The following is a 19180-nucleotide window of genomic DNA, read 5'->3' as shown; positions in this document are numbered from 1 at the left end:
AGTCCACACACCCAACAGTCAGTTGTATTGATCACTAACTGATGTTGATGTAACAACTGGACGAAGGAATTGTTAAAGTATTCAGTTCTTCTGATGAGTTCATGCTGGGGAAGAGTGTGAAATAGGTGCGGAGAGATAGTAGAAGAAGATGTAGAGGTAGGAGAAGAGACAACTTTTTGCTGCAGAGTAATAATGATCCAGTTTACAGATGCCAAAAGAATACACGACAATATAATGACGCATAGAGCAATACTACAACGACTACATATTTCTTTACAATTATTCTTTACATTTTTACTTTCTTTTTTATCTAATGTAGCCTCCATCTTTCTAAGTGGATGCTCACGGCAATCTTCCTCAATCACTGTAGTCACGATTATCTACCGTCCTATGACACTGTGAGGTCCTGCAGGCCTATTGCCACTTACTCAGGTCGTGACTAAGACTCCTACCGTGACCCTGCAACCGGGATAGAGTACTACATAGGAGAGAAAGTTACAAGTTCTTTGGTCTTGGTCTCAAATTATAGCGTTCCTGTCCAGAGGCAGTCTGGTTTTGAAACAATGTTCCTGGATTTGTCGTGTTCAAGCGTCGATGCGATGGTATTGCTTCCTGAAGGATGTCGTCGTCCTCTTTCTCAGAAAGTGTTCCAATTAGACGCGCATCACTGAATGGTACAAATTGCGGAACTTTCTCACTTTCAGAGTCACTGATGCCTCTACGGACCCACTGATCGAAAGGCAAAGGCAAAGGCACTTTCTTGCAGTACACGGCATGCACCCAGTTTTTCTTTCCTTCGACTTTAACTGCTGTTCTTGTGGTCAAAAGAACCAGGCGTGGCTCTCTCCATCTGGGCTCCAAATTTCTCTGTCGCTGGAAATTTTTCGTGCAGACCCAGTCACCTGGTCGGATGGAATGACCTGGGTCTGTGGAAGCCTCTGGTAGAGCACTCTGAACCTGTTGATGAAGAACACGCAATTTAGTTGTAAGGTCATGCAAGTAGTCAATCAACATCGGGTATGGCAAGTCTGAGTATTTCTTAGGGCGAGGAACTCCCCATACATTAGCTGGGTGACCAAATATCACTTCGTAAGGGCTAAGCCCCAAACGAGAGTGTACTGCTGTTCTGGTGGACAGAAGAGCCAATGGTAAAGCATCAGGCCAATTAAGTCCTGTGCTAGCTTGCACCTTAGCAATTTTAAGCTTCAAGGTTCCATTGTAGCATTCTACTAAACCAGCCGACTGTGGGTGATTCGCCGCGTGGAACTTCTGTTTTATGCCAAGACCTGCACAAACTTTTTGCATGACTTGACCCACAAATTCGCTCCCATTGTCACTCCAGACAATGCGCGGCAAACCAAACCTAGGGAAGAATTCTTTCAAAAGTATTTTGGCAGTTGATAAAGCAGTATTGTCCTTCAGAGGGTAGGCTTCTACCCATCTAGAAAAAGCACATACTACCATCAGAACATATTTGAGGTTGTTGCATCGTTCCATGTGAATATAATCGATCTGCAACACCTCAAATGGATATGTCGGAGGAGCAAAATGACCTGCTGGAGTTGGGGTTCCCTTTCCCGGATTATACATCAAGCAAACAATACAATGTTTTACTACATTATTTGCACACTTTGGGATCCCCTCATTTTGCCACACTGGAGCCAGAAGTTTACATATTCCTTTTGCACTTAGGTGAGCTGGACCATGTGCCATAGTAACTACAGGTAGTACATAAGCATCTGGTAACAGCCAACGTTGATGTTCTGATAATTCAACCCAACATCCCATCTCATCTAACATTCCTGTACTTTCCTTCCACTTTCTCAACTCATTCTCCGTAGCCTCTCCTTGAATTGATTTCACACTCTCTACTGTATCTTCACACATTCCCTTTTCTCTTACACAGTTTGCGGGACCTGCAACATACATTCGACTTGTGTTGTCTCTGGCTGTCTTTTTCGCTACCTCATCTGCAAATGCATTTCCTCGCCCAACATCGTCCACAATCTTTTTGTGTGCACTACACTTCACGATCGCTATCTGAGTAGGCATTGTAAGTGACTCAAGAAGTTCAGTCACTAATTGACCATGTTGTATCTTAGTACCATGGGAAGTAAAGAATCCTCTTTCCTTCCATAAGCGCCCAAAGTTAAACGCTACACCAAAAGCGTATTGGCTATCAGTGTACACGTTTACTCTTTTTCCTTTGGATAACACACACGCTCTAGTTAAGGCTATCAATTCAGCTGCCTGAGCTGAATTATGTCTAATGCGTGCTGTCTCCACAATCGTATGCAAAGTGGTAATAGCGTAGGCTGAAACTGTATCTCCATTCGGGAGCTTGAAACAAGAACCATCTACCCATAGTGTTCCATCTGGATTCACTAATGGCGTGTCTTTTAGGTCAATTCTACCCTTAGTCTCTTCTTCAGTACGGAGAAAACAATCATGCTGTTCAGAGACATCTCTCTCTTCTGGAAGAGGCAACAAAGTAGCTGGATTCAGGGTATTACATCGTTTGATGTGTATGTGACTAGCCAAAAGCGTCAGCTCATATCCGGACAACCGAGCACTCGTAAGATGCTGCGTTTTTGTCCTATTTAGTAAAATATCCACTGCATGTGGCACCATAACAATGAGAGTATTATCTAGCACTACTCCAGCAGACTGTCGAATAGAAATTGCTGCTGCCGCTGTCGCCTTAAGACAGCTAGGCAATGCTTTAGCTACTGGATCTAACGTAGCTGAGAAATATGTGCATGGTCGCTGTTGATCTCCAAAACGCTGCGTTAAGACTGACAATGCACAACCCTCTCTTTCGTGGACATAGAGCGTAAAGGGCTTACTGTAATCAGGAGTACCCAATACAGGAGCAGAACACAAAGCAATACGCAAATCAGTAAAACTCTTCTGACACTCGTCAGTCCACGGAAGAGGCTGAGGCGTATCTTTTAAAGTTAGCGCCAACAGCGGTTTAGCCAATAAAGAGAAACTCGGAATCCACTGTCTACAATAAGAAGTAATGCCCAAAAAGGCACGTACCTCTCTTTGTGTGGATGGCACTGACATTTGTGCAATTGCCTGAATTCGTTCGGGGGTCAATCGTCGTCCCTCCTTTGACAAGAGATGACCCAAATAAGTCACCTCGCGACAGACATATTGTAATTTAGAAGGAGAAACCTTGTGATTCAGATCAAACAAATGACGCAACAGTGCAACGGTCACGTTTTTGCAAATCTCCTCTGAATCAGCTGCAACTAATAAGTCATCCATGTACTGAATGAGAGCGGCACCGGACGGTAAGGAAAAGGCATCAAGATGACATTTTAGAGCTTGACTGTAAACAGAGGGACTTTCACAATAACCTTGAGGTGCGCGTTTAAACCGGAAGCTTCGGCCTCCGAGGGAAAAACCAAAAATATCTCTACTCTCTTCGGCGATGGGAATACTAAAGAAAGCATTCTTTAAATCGATAACTGAAAACCAAGTCGCTGTAGAAGGTATCATCGTCAACAGAGCAGTGATATCTGGGACTACAGGAAACTGCGGTACGACAATCTTGTTTACCTCCCGAAGATCAATTACAAAACGATAAACAGGAGGCTGAGAAGGATCAGTGCGTTTAAGAATCGGAAGAACAGGACTGTTACATGTATTTCCTCTCGTTTCCTCAACCACACCCTTCTGAATCAAATCATGGACAATTTCCAGAAGTGCTTTCTCACCTTCAGTAGAGATTCTGTATTGTGGAATACGTGGCATTTCAGCATTGGGCTTAAGAGTAACAACATAAGGTGGGATCTCAAGACAACCAACTTCATTCGGACCCGTAGCCCAAAGCGTTTCGGGAAGAGAAAGCAATTCAGGTGGGAATTGATCTTTTGATAAGTACATTGGACTAGTCATTTTCTGTCCTAGAGTGAGGTATACACCAGAAGGTGAACAATATATCGTAGCATGCATTCTTTTTAATAGATCTAAACCCAACAGATTTTCACCACAACCATTCGTCAGAAGAAGCGGAGCTTCTAAATCATAAGGGCCTATTGAAACAGGCAAAGGGCAAGAAACTGGATTGCGAACAGGGGCGCCAGAAAATCCTACAGATACATTCGTTAAGCCAGACAAAGGTGCGCCAGGGAGTTTAGAATGAATGATAGAGCTTCTCATGGCACCAGTATCTAAAAGAAATGGCTCTGAAACACCCATTGTAGTGACATTAACATAAGGTCCATTCTGATCCACTGGAATTGACGTAACCCCCTTACTTTGTCCATGGCTGTCCTATTCAAAATGAAGACTTTCATTCCCTCCTTCAATATACTGATCCTCACTGTAATACTGTGTAGACCTAACATTTTGCTGGTCAAAGTAATTTCCGGAATTTGGAGGAACAAAAGAACGCTGCCCTTGGGTTAACACACCTCGACCTCTACCTCTATTTGCTGACTGAAGACCACCACGACCTCGTGAAGCAGATGTTGCTCCATTACGCTGCAACAATGCCGGACAACTGTTCTTAAAATGACCTTCCTCCCTACAATAAGCACATTGATTGGGACCTAGCAAAGGTCTTGGAATGAATGGTTCAGGCTTTTGATACAACCTCTGAAACTGCGGAGGCTGTTGAAACTGAGGCTGAACATAACGAGGAGGATAAGCCTGTTGCAAGAGAACTTTAGTTTTTAATTCTTTCGTCTTTTTCTCTTGTTTTTCCCTTTCTTCTTTGTCTCTATTTTCATAATATTGTGCAGTAGCCAATATCTGGGCGGAAGAAGAAACTGCCCATGAACTCTCGGAGTCTTTTAGCTTGTGTGATAGTTCAGGAAGCAAGTTATATACGAACTTATCCACAAATAATCGCTGTCCCCCTTCTGTAGCCATATCTTGACCACTGTGATCAATGAATGTCTCCTCGAATCGGGTAAAGAAATCGGAAACACTTTCATCTTTCTTTTGTTTACATGCTGCTAGCTTATCCCAATTAACTCTCAAAGCAGGCATCATTGTTTTCATTAATGTAATAATCCTACCAGGGAGTTCTGAGATCAAAGCGTCGGGTTTTGCACCACCTACTTGACCTCTATCTGCGGCAATAATAGCGTTCCAATCGCCGCCTAATTCTTGAGCGTGATCCTCTCTACGAATTTTAGCCCATATTGTCTGTGGAACTACATTTCCCATCAACATGTCAATATCTGCTAGATTCATAGTACATGCATCAACTGTTTGCGACAACTCTTTATAGTAACCAGCAGGATTTTTGCGTGGATCTGGTAGTGACTGTTTAAGTGCTAAAACTTCAGACCTTTTCCAGGGGACATGTATCCATATGCGCTGAAAATGCGCAGGAATAGCTGGATTAGCACCTGCTGCTGCAACTTCTTCCTTCCATATTGGAGAAACCTCTCTCATGGGATAGTTTTTCAGTGCTGTCCTAACTGAAGGATCAGAATCAGGAAAAGTCTGTGAGAACAATAGGGATCTGAAAGAAATAAGTGTTCTGACAGCGTTTTCAACCTTAGGACCCACAATAAGTCCTTTGTCAAAGTCAGCCTGAACATCTAACAGATCCTGTGGGACCGAACCCAAATTCATATCCTCCCATTCTTTAGCGAGAGTATCGCACATAACTTTAAAAACATATCTCTGCGTAGGTGCATTCCATTGCAGAAAGGTGGACATAATATCAGACATACTATATTGGGGACCCTTCTTGATCCATCTACAAGCAAGTGAGTCCAATTTTTCTCGCTCTTCGGAGTCTGGGAATTGACTACGAGACTGTCTTCGAGAAAAAGCTGGAGACACATTTAAAGCTTCAAAGAAAGGTGATAAGAGACCAGAGACAGTATCGGTAAATCGCTTACGCGTAGATGGAGAATTTTACATAAGGATAGGGGACAAGGTATTAGGTGAATTAACTAAAGGAGCATTAGGAATTGCCAAAGGAGCAGAAGGCAGAGGAGTTAAAGGCAAAGCTGGCATAGGCAATACTTGAGGAGGCAAATGTGGAAAAGCTGGAGCAGGCGGAAGCACAACTGGCGGCTGAACAGGCTGTAACATCGGGGGTGCATTAGCACCTTGTACATAGGGCGGAGGCAATTTCAATAAGTGGGACATTAAGGAATCTTCCTCAAAATCTTTTCTTTTATCAAGGGAAGAGATAGGCAATGTCGGATAGCATTTATCTATTGCCATTCGATGCTGTCTGTCTGAAATTTCCATTGCATTATCTATTTCATCATCTTTGAATTGCTGAGCAGCCTGTATAATCGTCATTCCCTGTGTTTTCCTATCTCGTTTCGCTTGTTTAATTTCTCTCTGTTTGGCTTCCTTACGCCAAAGGCGAAAAGAGTCAAACATTGCCGGCCGGGCTTTTCTTTTAAATAACGTTGCTTCTAAATTATCTAGCACATCAGTTTCAAAACTACCATTTTCTGGCCATTTTAAAACACCATCTTTCTTTGTATATCGGGTCCATGTCTTATTAAAGGCAATAGGACCAACACCATGTTTAGAATAGAGCTCATATGTGGGAGTTCCAACCGAAGGAATCGGACAGGAGTCCTCAAGCTGGGAGTCCCTATTACAACCAAAGCAACAAAGTTTTCCAAACTTAGTCAGACCAGACATCTCACGATTTTACTGGCTGTTCACAAACATCAAGGGGGTAAAACTTTCAGTTTACACAGCACAAATGCACTTACCCCTCGGCTTTGGCCACTGCAATGGCCAAATCTAAGGACCTAAGGACAAAACAAAGACCAAAATTTGTGGGCGCGACCCACCAAATACTTAACTAAGGATGTCTTCTTACACCAACAGAGGCCCGTCTATCGTCTCGCTTTACCATACATCATCAAAGAAAGGGCCAAGGCAGGGCGGCAGTCAGGGCAGCAGTCGTCAGTAGCCGTCAGGAAGGAGTAACCGCGCTGAAAAAGACCTTCGGACCACTTCGACATACAGGGGTCGCTTGACGTGGCTCGCGATTCCTCCAGAATTTTCTTGCGGGGTTCCTCACGACCTTCAGGCAGAACCGGTACCGCTGAAGCCGCCCCACGTTGGGCGCCAGTTGAAGAACCAGAACCTTATGGGCCTGGCGGCGCAGGGTACGCCTGAAATCTCCTTGGATTCACCTGCCTCAACTAACAGAGACACGGGACACTCTGTCAGGCGTAAAAGATCAGATTTTATTAGCTGCAGCTAGTACAGTTGTCCAAGAAGTACACAAGGTATGTTCTCAGGAGACTGCCACTTTACTTTGTGGCGCACAATCTTATATACCGTATAAAAACATTTATTAACTACATACACTCCCAGAACACATAGAAAGGAGCCAGTAAGAATGACGTAAAGATAGAACAGAGTCAATAGAAATGTCGGAAAACAAGACAGAACAAAGTATCAAGTGACTTAAGGTTGCCTCCCCTCCAGCTGTGTTTGTCACCCCTCCCTTGAACTAATTCATTAACCGATCCACAACGAAGTTGCATGTGGTGCGATAAGTTTGTGTGCGTTTGAAGGACAGTTGTGAAATGAGAGAATACTAGCAAAGGACAGCGAAGGCCAGACGATAAGATAAGATCGGCGGAGAATAGTGTGAGCCTACAGATAGTTGAAACAAGGATTAGAAAACCAGACAGGGATTAGTGTACTCGGTCAGACCTTAATACCAGCCTTGTAAAGATAGAGGCAGAAAGCTGTTTTGAACACCATGTTGCAGAATAAGCAGAAAAGGCAGAATGGACTTCGTTCGCTGTGCTGCCTGAGTGAAGGCAACATAAAATGGCGGCGGGCCACAAAATGGCGGGTCGATACGATCGTATTAAAAATCGAATTTCCTCAGCATGTTTCAGCTCTGCATTGCCACAGTTCCGCCTATCTCTAATAGCAAAGGAAATAGGAAGCTATAGATTATTTTAAGTCCAAATTAGTTCTTGCAAAGACACTTGGAAATTGTGACTGCCTCGAAAATCTCTCACTGAAATTTCAGCTTTTGGATTAGTAATCAATTCTGCTGGATAGTCGAAGCACACACTTACTTCTCTGCTTCAAGCACAAATTGTGGAACAAAATGTGCTCAATCCAGACAGTTTTTGCCATCACATACGGAAATCTGAGAAAGACTTGATTGGAAAGTTAAATTTGAATGACAGCATTGATCACCCCAAATCTACTCTGAAGGTTCTTGGAAGTTATGAATGTCCCAGAAAAAGGTTCACTCAGCACTTCATGAGAGATAGAGTTGATATTTCATGTTAATGTGATATACCTATCCTAACACCATTAATAAAAAATACTTCAGCAGATGTGTGAAAAAATGAAATGGCTAGTGGGTTTGCAGAATCCAATACAAGACTATTAGACCTGACAGCCTTAGGGTGGTCATTCCCCAATATTTTGCCTACCTCCCTCTACTTTTCTGACACTGTTTTTGCTGGTTCTAGGACTCTGCATACTATACCACTGCTAACCAGTGTTAAAAACACATGTGCTCTCTCCCTTAAACATAGTAAGATTGGTTCATCCCCAGTTGGCATATTTGATTTACTTATAAGTCCCTAGTAATGTGCACTACATGTGACAAGGGCCTGTAAATTAAATACTACCAGTGGACCTGCAGCACTGATTGTGCCTCCCACATAAGTAGCACTTTAACCATGTCTCAGGCCTGCCATTGCAAGTCCTGTGTCTGTCACTTCGACTTGGCATTTAAAAGTACTTGCCAAGCCTTAAACTCCCATTTTTCTACAGATACGTCACTCCTAAGGAAGGCCCTAGGTAACCCATAGGGCAGGGTGCTATGTAGGCAAAAGGCAGGACATGTTCATATGTATTTTACATGTGCTGGTAGTGAAAAACTCCTTCATTTGTTTTCCACCACTGTGAGACCTGCTCCTTTCATAGACTAGCATTAGGACTGCCCTCATATACTTTTTGAGTGGTAGATTCCGATCTGAAAGGGGTAACCAGGTCATATATAGTATGGACAGAATGGCAATAGAAAATCCTACTTGTTGGTGAGGTTGAATTTTATATTACTATTTTCAAAATGCCACTTTTAGAAAGTGAGCATTTCTCTGCACTTAAAACCATCTGTGCCTTACAGCCTGTCTACAATAAACTTCTGATATTTTCTGGTTGACAACTTCCTTGTGCATTTCACCCAGACAACCACAACCACAGGACACTCAGTCACATCTGCATTCATCTGCATACTGAATAGGTCCTCCTGGGCTGGAAGGTTAGAGGGCTTGACACTTCCATTTCATAGGCCAGTGGTCTGCCCTCACACAAAGGACTAATAACCCCCACAGGGACCCTGGCAGACAGGACTGGGCTGAAAGGGGAACTTGTGCACTTCAAAACCACTCTTTGAAGTCTCTCCCGCTTACAAGACATTTTGGGGTATATAACCACGTTCTCTGACCCCACCAAATCTGCCACTTCTGGACCTGCACCTGAACCCTGGCAGAAGACCTGCCTGGCTGCTCAAAGGACTTTTTGGACTGCTTTGCTGAGAAGGACTGCTGCTGTGCTGTTGTTCTGCTCCCTGCTGGCCTCTGACTGTGCTATAAGGACTCTGTCTTCCCCCAAAGGGGCTCTCTAAGGGCTTGGACTGAGCTTGCCTCCTGTTCCGAAGTCTAAGGGATAGCAAAGACTTCAATTAATGGCTTTTAGCTAGCACCCGACTCCAGCGACTCCGGAATGGCTTCAGTGGCACCAGTGACGACGTAGCTTGCTCATGCTCTGTGGACCTCTCTGCACCAATGACTGCGGCCTATAACACAAGTCTGATGTTGCTGCACTCTGCTGACATCACCCAGGGTCACCACGGACCAGCAACCCTGCCGGGTCACATGGAATCGACACACACAAACAAACACCTCATCATCTCCCTCTGCATCCGAATGGCACCAACCTGCCTCACAGCGCAGAACCGACACCTCATCTCCTCGGAAGCTGTAAGGACTGATGCTGTGCCAACTTCAGCGACACCCCTGGCGACTCCGTGTAATGTCCTAGCCCTTCGTTTTCAAAAGGTACTGTACTTGGGAGTCCACGTAACTCCGTGATGGGCACCGGTGGTGTTGGATTGTTGGGAATGACTCCGTCAACAACGCTATGATAGCCCCAGTTGAAGCTATTATGTTTCTAGGCGCTTTAGTCGGATTTAATCTTTAAAAATTCATAACTTTATTTGTGTACATTGGATTTTCATCACTTCAACAGTATTTTATTCAGATAAATATTACCTGTTTTTCTAAACCTGTTTGGATTTTTTTGTGGTGTCTTCACTGTGTTACTGTTTGATTTATTGCACAAATACTTTAAACAAAGCCTTCTAAGCCGGACTGCTTAGTGCTAAGTGACCAGAGGGTGGGCACAGGATAATTTAAATTGTGTTGTAACTTGTTCTGACTAGGTTTGTGGTACCTACTTGGACAAGGGTGTATACTCCTGCCAACTAGAGTTCTCATTTCTAATATTCAATTTCTGTATTCCCAACAAATCTATGTTATAGTTTCTTATTATGTCCTTGTTAAAGAATTTACTTTGAATAAATGAATGAGTGAACGCCACAGTGAAGAGCTACTTTTTAAAGCATAAGTACTTGCAACACCCAGCTCATTAAGCATAGGACGTAGGATGCATTAAATAGGGTTTTATGGAGTTTAGAAAAGGATTGCAAATCAATCCATGTTTTTAATGATTTTTACTTGATTTATATTCATAAAGTGGTGGATTTTGGTGAACATTGCACACTAAGAGTTAAATGCAACTCAGTACGACATATTGTGGGAAAAAAGGAGCCATCAAGGGAAAAGAAGAAATAAGAATTTTGAAACAAAGTTTGGTAATAGTAGAATATATGTGCGCTGTTTCTCAAAAGGACTTTACATTTCTAGAGATGGTTAATATTTAAGGGTCAGCATTATATGATTGTCGATTGCTTTTTGTTAGTATTGTGGGGGCAATTAGGCAGCTGCACTATGATGCTCCTGAGTGGCAGAAGAAGGAATAGCTGCAGGAGGTCAAGGCCCACACGCCCTCTTCAATTCTCACTTGTGTTGATGTACACTAGAGTCCTATGTGGGACAGCTGAAAGAGGCTCTTTTCTGTAGCTCTGGAGTCAGGCGTTGATGAGGTTGGCAGGTGAGAGTGTTCCCTTTTCTGGGCAAGCTCCTAAGATCAGATTTAAGAGCCCTTACTGCAACCTTAGCGCCGCCATAGCGTCATTTGTTTTACACTAAGGCAGCTCTAAAGTTGCATTTTCCACATGCCACATTCATAAAGTGGCTCAAATCATGCTTTGTGCCACTTTTTAAACCCTTGCGCCACATTGTGCCTGCTATAGGCTTAATGTATGCAAGGGGGGTGTTCCCCCATTAGAGAGGGTGAAAAAATGGCATAAGAAAATCTAAGGAATTTCCTTGAGCCATTTTTTCAACACTTTTAACATCTGCTCAGAGCAGGCGTTAAAAGGGGGCATGCCGTTATCTATAATGGCCCCCATGTACTCTGCAGGAGTAGCACCAACATTTTGGCACTATTCCACAGAGTACATCAATAGCGTCAATAAAAATGATGCTATTTCCCCCATCCTGTGCGATGGTGTGCAGTATTTTAAATACAGCGCACATATGGTGGCGGTAGGGGTGGAGCTTAGGGGCACAAGGAAAGGGGCACTGCACTGGGTGCAGTGCCACTTTCTTAAATTTGCCCCCTAGTTTTTGGTGACTGATTGAGAAAGGTTGGTGAAGCAAGATTTTATTTTATCTGTGGAGGATAAAGCTGGACTTGGGCCTTCTGAATTCATGTGGTCTGCAACAAGTGTGATTCTAAATGTGTTTTTTTTTTTCTTTTTTATTTGTACATCGTTTCCAAAACGTTTTCAAAATACTTCAGGGGTTGCAAAGAAGTTGGCAAATCCCATGAATGTAGAATTGAAAATCTTCTAAACTGTATTTGCAGCAGGAAACCACAACAGAGTTTGATTCATCCTTCTTCTTTTCTCTCAAATACTCAGAAATTTGATTGGAAATGGCGTTTTAATTTAAATGTATACCTCCCTAAACGCAGAGGTTCAAAATGCTGTCAAGCAATCTGACCAAATCGTAAGACTTAGCTAAGCGTATGGTAAAATGATTTTTTGTAGTTTCATACTTTAGCCTTGTTTTTATTGGACTGCATTTGATAAAATCATTGTCTTGAGAAGTCTTGAAAATTGGACAGAAAGCCTCCCCCAATTGATTCCTGCCCTTGCTTCTGATCAAATAATAACCTCTCCTGATGAATCCAAGGTCTACCTTTCAGTCTTGCATTGGACCTAGAATGCGTTGTTCATTGTGTTCATTGTTTATTGGAAATCAGTGCAGAAACTGAAAACGCACATATAAGCTTCGTAGTACATGTGACAACTACAGCCAGGTCTGGCTTTTTAGCTAACACCACCTAGCATACAAGGAAATCTAGTTTCACTTTTCATATTGTAAGCACAGACCGAGAACTAAGCATGCAGGTGCTATTAGCTGGAAAACCAGAACTGGTTCTAGTTGTCGCAAGGATGTGAAGCCATTAGGCAGAAAAGCATGCATATTGAATTATTGTATGGTGCCATATTTGTACAAATTGTCTATGTCCGAAAAAGTTAGCCCTACCTGCAACATATGGAATTCCTGACTTTTCAGGGTCCGGATATTTTGAATTTTTATACTTACAACGAAAGTACTATTACTGTTAAAAACACAAAAAGGTTGAAATGATGCGAAGTCAAAAGCTCAAAGGCGTTACACTTAAGGAGTCTACAAATAACTCGAGGTTCTACAAATGTATTTATAAAAGGAAAACATCAAGCTTTAGAAACAGTGATCAAGTCCTGTATCTCTCCATTAATGGCTTGTGCTGGCTAAAGTGTATGTAAAGTGTATGTATTACCTACCTGGAGAATTTTCGAGTTATCTGTATGATGTTAGAAACCTGAAATGAAAAGAAAAACAGGTGCCCAGCTCTTTTTTGAGAAAGTGCAGCATGTAACGACCCCAAGGTTCATGTATGCTAATTTTAAGCAACGCAGTGCAGCAAGCAAAGTGGCTGCACTGCGTTGTGTGAAAGGAAATGCTCCATATTTGTAAAGATATGGAACATTTCCGCTCTCTCTTGCCCTGGCTCACTCTTTGCTGCCTAACAACAAGACAAGGCACCCTTTCACTATAGCATAATGGTGCCTGCATTACTGGGAGGACTGTTTTGGTGCAGAAAAGTCAGTCCACCTTCCTGAACAAAAAAGCATCCTTACAGGCATGTTCTTCTTTCTACCTCTACAAAGGAATGCAGCATAAATGGAAAGAGGAAATAATGAGGCGAAATAAATGTATTTCTTCTCATTATACCTCACTGGGAAAGGCACAGCATTCTAACACGTTCCCAGGTTTAATAGCATTAGTAAATCTTGGAATGAGCTACAATACATGGGTGGATGCATGGTAATGTCCATGCTCCACCCACAGAATGCCTCTTAAGTTGAAATGTAATGTAACAAAGTGAAAACTGTGTTGTGTTACATCTCTTTACAAAGCCATGCATAGAGGCACAGACTTTGCACAGCTTTGTAAATTTACGGAGGCCTCTGCTTGACACAAGGACAATGTAAAGGCTTGCTAAATCTGGACCCAACTGTTTTATGTTGCCCTCGTCTCAACCTAGCAGCCAGGGTCTATGTTGGTTAGGATGAATATTTGTGGGGGCATTAGCCTACATATGCCATTCTTTTAAGGACATGTTTTATGTTAAAATCCAGGGCTCTAAGGGTCAGAGTTAGTAGGCATTTTAACACTCTCAAATGCTTCAAATGAGCATTTGTGCCCATTACAAAACTTTTTTTCTATATACTAAACCCATTTTAGGAGCCAGATTTTTTCTGACTTCTAAAATGAAATTCCAAATATATTGCTGTTTCTAGTCTGGGTAGGGCATGTTGTATGCATCACTGCCAAATTCCAAATTGTTGTCATATATTTCAATGTTTTGGGACTGAAATCTGGTTGCAAATTTTTTTAATTTCACAGAATCCTAAAAGGATGTAGTAATGTATTTACTGAAGAGAAGACAGTGTTCCAGGGTAATTCCAACTCTCAATCAAATTTTGAAATCATTTTTTTTTAATTGTGGCCCCATTTCCTTTAACTAAAACTTTCATTTAACGCAATCACTGATAGGTTGGCCTGCTCATTAGTATTTAGGAGGAGGGTCAGATTGTGACCTACTACAAATCAAAATTTTAAGAATCGCCTATTATTACATAATTCGGCTCTTAACTGCTTTACTGGTTACAAAAACACTAGACATAAATGGTGACCAGTGTTTTGCAATCAGTTAATAGTATGTTTGACTGAACAATACCAAACCCAACTTGATCTGTGAGAGGAGAGATGGGGATCCCATTGAATTTGAACATTTATTATATCTTATGGACATGAAAAAAGGATGGCTACAGTTTGATTCAATTCCTTGTTTTCTGATCAGTACTGTTTGTGCAGAAATTGTTTCACTTTAAAGAGTTATACCATGTTATGCCTTTAAAAGGGAGTAAAATGTAAATTCATTAGATAAAAAATAGCGTATTCCTTTTTTGACAGACAATTCCAGACTGGATTCAGAAGTTATGAAAGCAAACAGATATGGTTTTGTTGGATGCCTTTCATCAGTCCTGTACAATAAGTATGCCCCGCTGAAAGCAGCCCTAAGGCATCCTACCAATGCTCCAGTCACAGTTAAAGGGGCACTTTCTGAATGTAGCAGTGGATCTATCACTGAGGCTAATTTGGAAGCAATGACCACAACTTATTCCTCACCAGGTATGTACCCCTTTATCAAAGTCAAATACCTTGTGTAAACAATTGCCTCTTTTTGTATAGGCACTCTATTTTATGGACTAATGTTGACAGTGTTTTGACTGTGCATTCGGGGGCACTGGAAACTGGGCCCCAGTGCATGTATACTTACCCCTAAAGCATGTTAAAATTTACTATACTCTTTACATTTAACCTATCTATGATACATAAGTGTACTAGTGGACTGCAGGATAAATTGTGCCACCATTAAAGTGACAATACAAAGCATGTCTCCAGATCTGCTCCTGCACATTATATGCACTTTTCTAAAATTGTTAATTGGATTTAGCAACATAAACCTTTTGCCAGGCCTAAACCTTCCTTTTAATACCTATAAGTCACCCCTTAAGTAGGCTCTAAGGGCCAGATGTAGGAAGCCTTTTGCATGTCGCAAACTGCGAAAAACGCAGTTTGCGGCATGCAAAAGGCCGAACGCGATGCTCATCCTCAAATTGCGAATTTGGGGATGCGACTCGCAAATAGGAAGGGGTGTTTCCTTCCTATTTGCGACCGCATCGCCATGCTGAGTTGCTTTGTGACCGCGAATGCGGTTGCAAACCAACTCGCAGTTACCACCAGTGTCACACTGGTGGTAACTCATTCGCAAAAGGGAAGGGACCCCTTCCCCTTTGTGAATGCGGAAAAAAAAAAAATTCAGAGCAGGCAGTGGTCCTATGGACCACTGCCTACTCTGAAAAAAACGAAACCAAATGGTTTCGGATTTTTTTTCATTTTGCAACTCGTTTTCTTTTAAGGAAAACGGGCTGCAAAATGAAAAAAAAAAAAAAACTGCTTTATTGAAAAAGCAGTCACAGACATGGAGGTCTGCTGACAACAGTGGGCCACCATCCCTGTGAGTGCAGGGACCCGCTATGGGGTCACAAACTGCGACCCACCTCATGAAAATTGATGAGGTGGGTCTTTGCGACCCCATAGCGAGTCGCAGAAGGTGTCTGAGACACCTTTCTGCATCCCATTTTGCGAGTTGCAAATTGCGAGTCGGTCAGACTCGCAATTTGCAAGTCGCAAAATTTTTGTTTACTACATCTGGCCCTTAATGTCCATAGTACAGGGTGACTGGTATTTAAAAAGTAGGACATGTATATTTTTATGTTGCACATGTTTTAAATGTGCTGGCAGTGTAAATCCCCTAAAGTCACTTTTGACTGTGACAAGGCTGGCTCTCCTATAGGGGCCACTGAATCACATTACAGCAGCTTAGTTCATTACAGAATCTTCAGTTTAGGATTAGCTAGAAACATGATTTAAAAGCTCATTTTAATCATAATTTAAAATCCAATATAATGGTCAAATCAGATGTTATATTACTATTATGAAAATGACCCTTTTTGAAATTTGTAATTTTCCTGTTCGAGCCAAATGTTCCATTCTGCAACTGTTCAGAGTGATCTGACTGTTGACGGCTCTCCTGTGATGAGATGTAGATTGCTACCAGACAGTGGACAAAGTGATGGGGTATGAGAACTTTTTTCTACCAGAGCAGGATAGTCTGCGAGTTGTGCTAAGCCGCTCCCCATCCTTCAAATGATGCCTCTTTTGGAGTGAGTCCTGACTACCAAGTGCTGTCCCTGAGGTTCTGAAACTCTAAGCTGGTGTTAGAGTGCACTCCTCTTGTCCAAATTGCAAAAGCAGGGAATTGTTCTCTGAAGAACCAATGTGAGACTGGTACTGCCATCAAGCCAAAGCCATTGATGTCGACCTGCTGGTCATACCTTGCAGGCTGTTCTGAACCTCTGAAAGAGATCTAAGTCTTAATGTAGAGAGCTTCACAAAAAGCAACACTGTTCCAAAGATGATCAATGTCAAGACCTTCTTGGGCACAGTCTCTGGACTTCACCCGCTTACAGCTTTCCCACCTATGTCAATGAGCCCCCTCTTCAGGAACCTGCAATTGTCAAACTCTGACAGAGATCCAGCTTACAGTTTGCCCCCCTGATGACCTGGGCCTCATATCCAACCCACTATCTACTATCTATTGCAGCTGGCCTCAAACCTTACCCTCTGCCCTGGTCTAGGACGACCAATGCCTGGGGTTGCTGCCTAGCACTTTTTTGTGCTTTTGTTTTCAAAACGTTAAAAAATCATATCACTGGATCCTCTCATTGGATTCTTTAGCCATCCTTGTGTTATTCTGTTCATTAAAATACTTCCCATTTTTATAAATTGGACAGAGATTTCTATTGTGTTTTTTTTGTGTGGACGTTTTAGTTGTTTTGGCACTCCTAAATGTTTTCCTCATTTAAGTTAAGCGTGTCTACACTGTGTCATAGTTATCAGTGGTTGAGCTCAAATGTAAATTACAAAAAATACATAGTCAGACATCTAAAATATAGATACTAAGCAGTATATATGATAAGAAAATGACCCTGTATGAAAGCAGAATGAAAATCATGCAATAAAAATTATTTGCTTTTATGAAATGGAATAATTTGATAAGTCATGTAAATGCAGAATACCTTGTACTACCTCTTTAATTTAGTATTTTACTCATGCATACAGCCCCCTTTTGTTTAAAATGTCATTGCCTTTTCATTTTCCTTCCTCATTCCTGCCCTTTTGTGTGAGGATGCTCTGCTTCCCTACAAGCAACTCTTAAAATCCAATTGATTAAAGAAAACTTTACCCCTCACATTATACACTTAATACGGGCCATTACTAATCAGTATTCCTAGTTTCATTTTTGTTGGATTTAAATCTGCTGGATCCTCCTTCCCTCCGTAGCATGGTTTGGTCAACTGGCCTAAGGCAAAGTGTAACTCAAACAGTATTGCCTGATTGCCTGCAGAGGTTGGGGTTGAATTCAATTCCCAATGAAACTTGTGTTCCCAGTTGAGCTGCTGCTTTTAGTAAGTACCTCCATATAGTGCCATGTGCCTTTCTGCTTTGAAACAAAACACAGTGACTTACTAAAGAAAATATCCAAAAAGTGGTTCATGCACAGGGTGGACTTATCACAAGGAAGTGAGCTGATGATCAAAAGGTTGAAAGAGAACAGTGGGCATTATTTCAGAAGCAGGCCAAGCTGGGTGGTAGGTACTGCATGTGTTTAGGATCTGCTCTCACTGATGACTTTGAATGTACAATAGAAAACAAGTACTCATTGAAGAGAGTGTGGGAGACTTCCTTCTCAAGGGACTCAACTTATGAGAGTCAGGTGGGAATTTATGGATTATCTGCAGCAAATTGAAAGCCTTGGGTGTAGAGATGTTTAGTGAGCTAATGGCACAACAAAACACTCCCAAGCAGGGTTTGTTAGGGTCCCTGGATTTCACCCACTATCCTTGTTTTCCCATATCCCTAATGTGAATTCTGATGTCTCTATCTTGCCATATTTCAGTGAGAGGTTATTGGCAAAGTCAGTTTGGATCTTGTTCTTCCTATTATGAGAGACACTTTGGGCCTTCATACAAAGGCAGAGAAGGTGCCTTCTAGGAACTCTGTCCTTTTTTCACAGTTTCCTGACTCCTTCGTAGATCTTTGCCTATGATTCCAATGTATTGGAAACAGTTCAACAGGAGTTTTCTTTCTAGGAATTGTCATGTAGATGATTCAGACTTTCCTCTGATTGTGGTAGGTTGTGGTAGTACATCTGATGCTTCCAAATGTGACTGCTAGATTATCTATATTCAAGGAAGACTCTTCCCTTCAGACGTTGTAGATAGAAAAGTGAGGTGAGGCTCTGCACACATATTCAAGATGCATCTTCTGTAGTAGGGCCTCATGCCTCTTGGAGTTTAGTAAAACACTCCCAGTCTCCTTTGTTGACTACTTTGGTGGTTGAACATTTTGCCGTACTCTTGCTCAGGATAGAGATACAAGCACAGTGGTTGGTGGCTGTGCCTTTTGATAACACCATAACAACTGATATTTCTTTTGATGTGAAAAGTGAATTTCCTCCTGGCTGCTGATTGCTACTAAGTGTCATGTTTGGACTTGTGACTGATAGGTGGAGAAGTCCCAAAACTCTGTGGTAGTCCATTCACCCATCTTGTGCCATTTTGTATTAGTCCTTCAGCTGTAGGATATATTTTATATATCTTTCGAGGATAAAAAATCTATTTAACTTTTTTGTTTGAGCAGTACAATTTCAGGTTAATCTAATTCTTCCTATCAATCCAGGGCTCATTACTCTCACTTCGTCGCCTGGCATCAAATATAATAGGACTTGGTGTCAGTTGTTGTATTCTTCCTCTGAATCAAATTGCTCCTGACAACCACAGTAGCTGTAGCTCAAACTTAATTAGAAAGTCTAAGATCCTTCA

General features: G+C 42.0%; 1 protein-coding gene across 1 annotated transcript in view; it reads left to right on the top strand.

Annotated features, from left to right (window-relative positions):
• The window catches only part of LOC138285079 (contactin-associated protein-like 5), a 2160239-nt gene that overhangs the window by 2061542 nt on the left and 79517 nt on the right, over positions 1-19180 (top strand). The window contains exon 22 of the mRNA XM_069224597.1: positions 14643-14861. Coding sequence (XP_069080698.1) covers positions 14643-14861 — 219 coding nt within the window. The remainder of the gene's footprint in view (positions 1-14642; positions 14862-19180) is intronic.

The sequence above is a fragment of the Pleurodeles waltl genome, chromosome 3_1 (assembly GCF_031143425.1).
Source record: "Pleurodeles waltl isolate 20211129_DDA chromosome 3_1, aPleWal1.hap1.20221129, whole genome shotgun sequence".
In the NCBI taxonomy this organism is placed as follows: domain Eukaryota; kingdom Metazoa; phylum Chordata; class Amphibia; order Caudata; family Salamandridae; genus Pleurodeles; species Pleurodeles waltl.
This window is presented reverse-complemented; position numbering and strand designations above follow the sequence as displayed.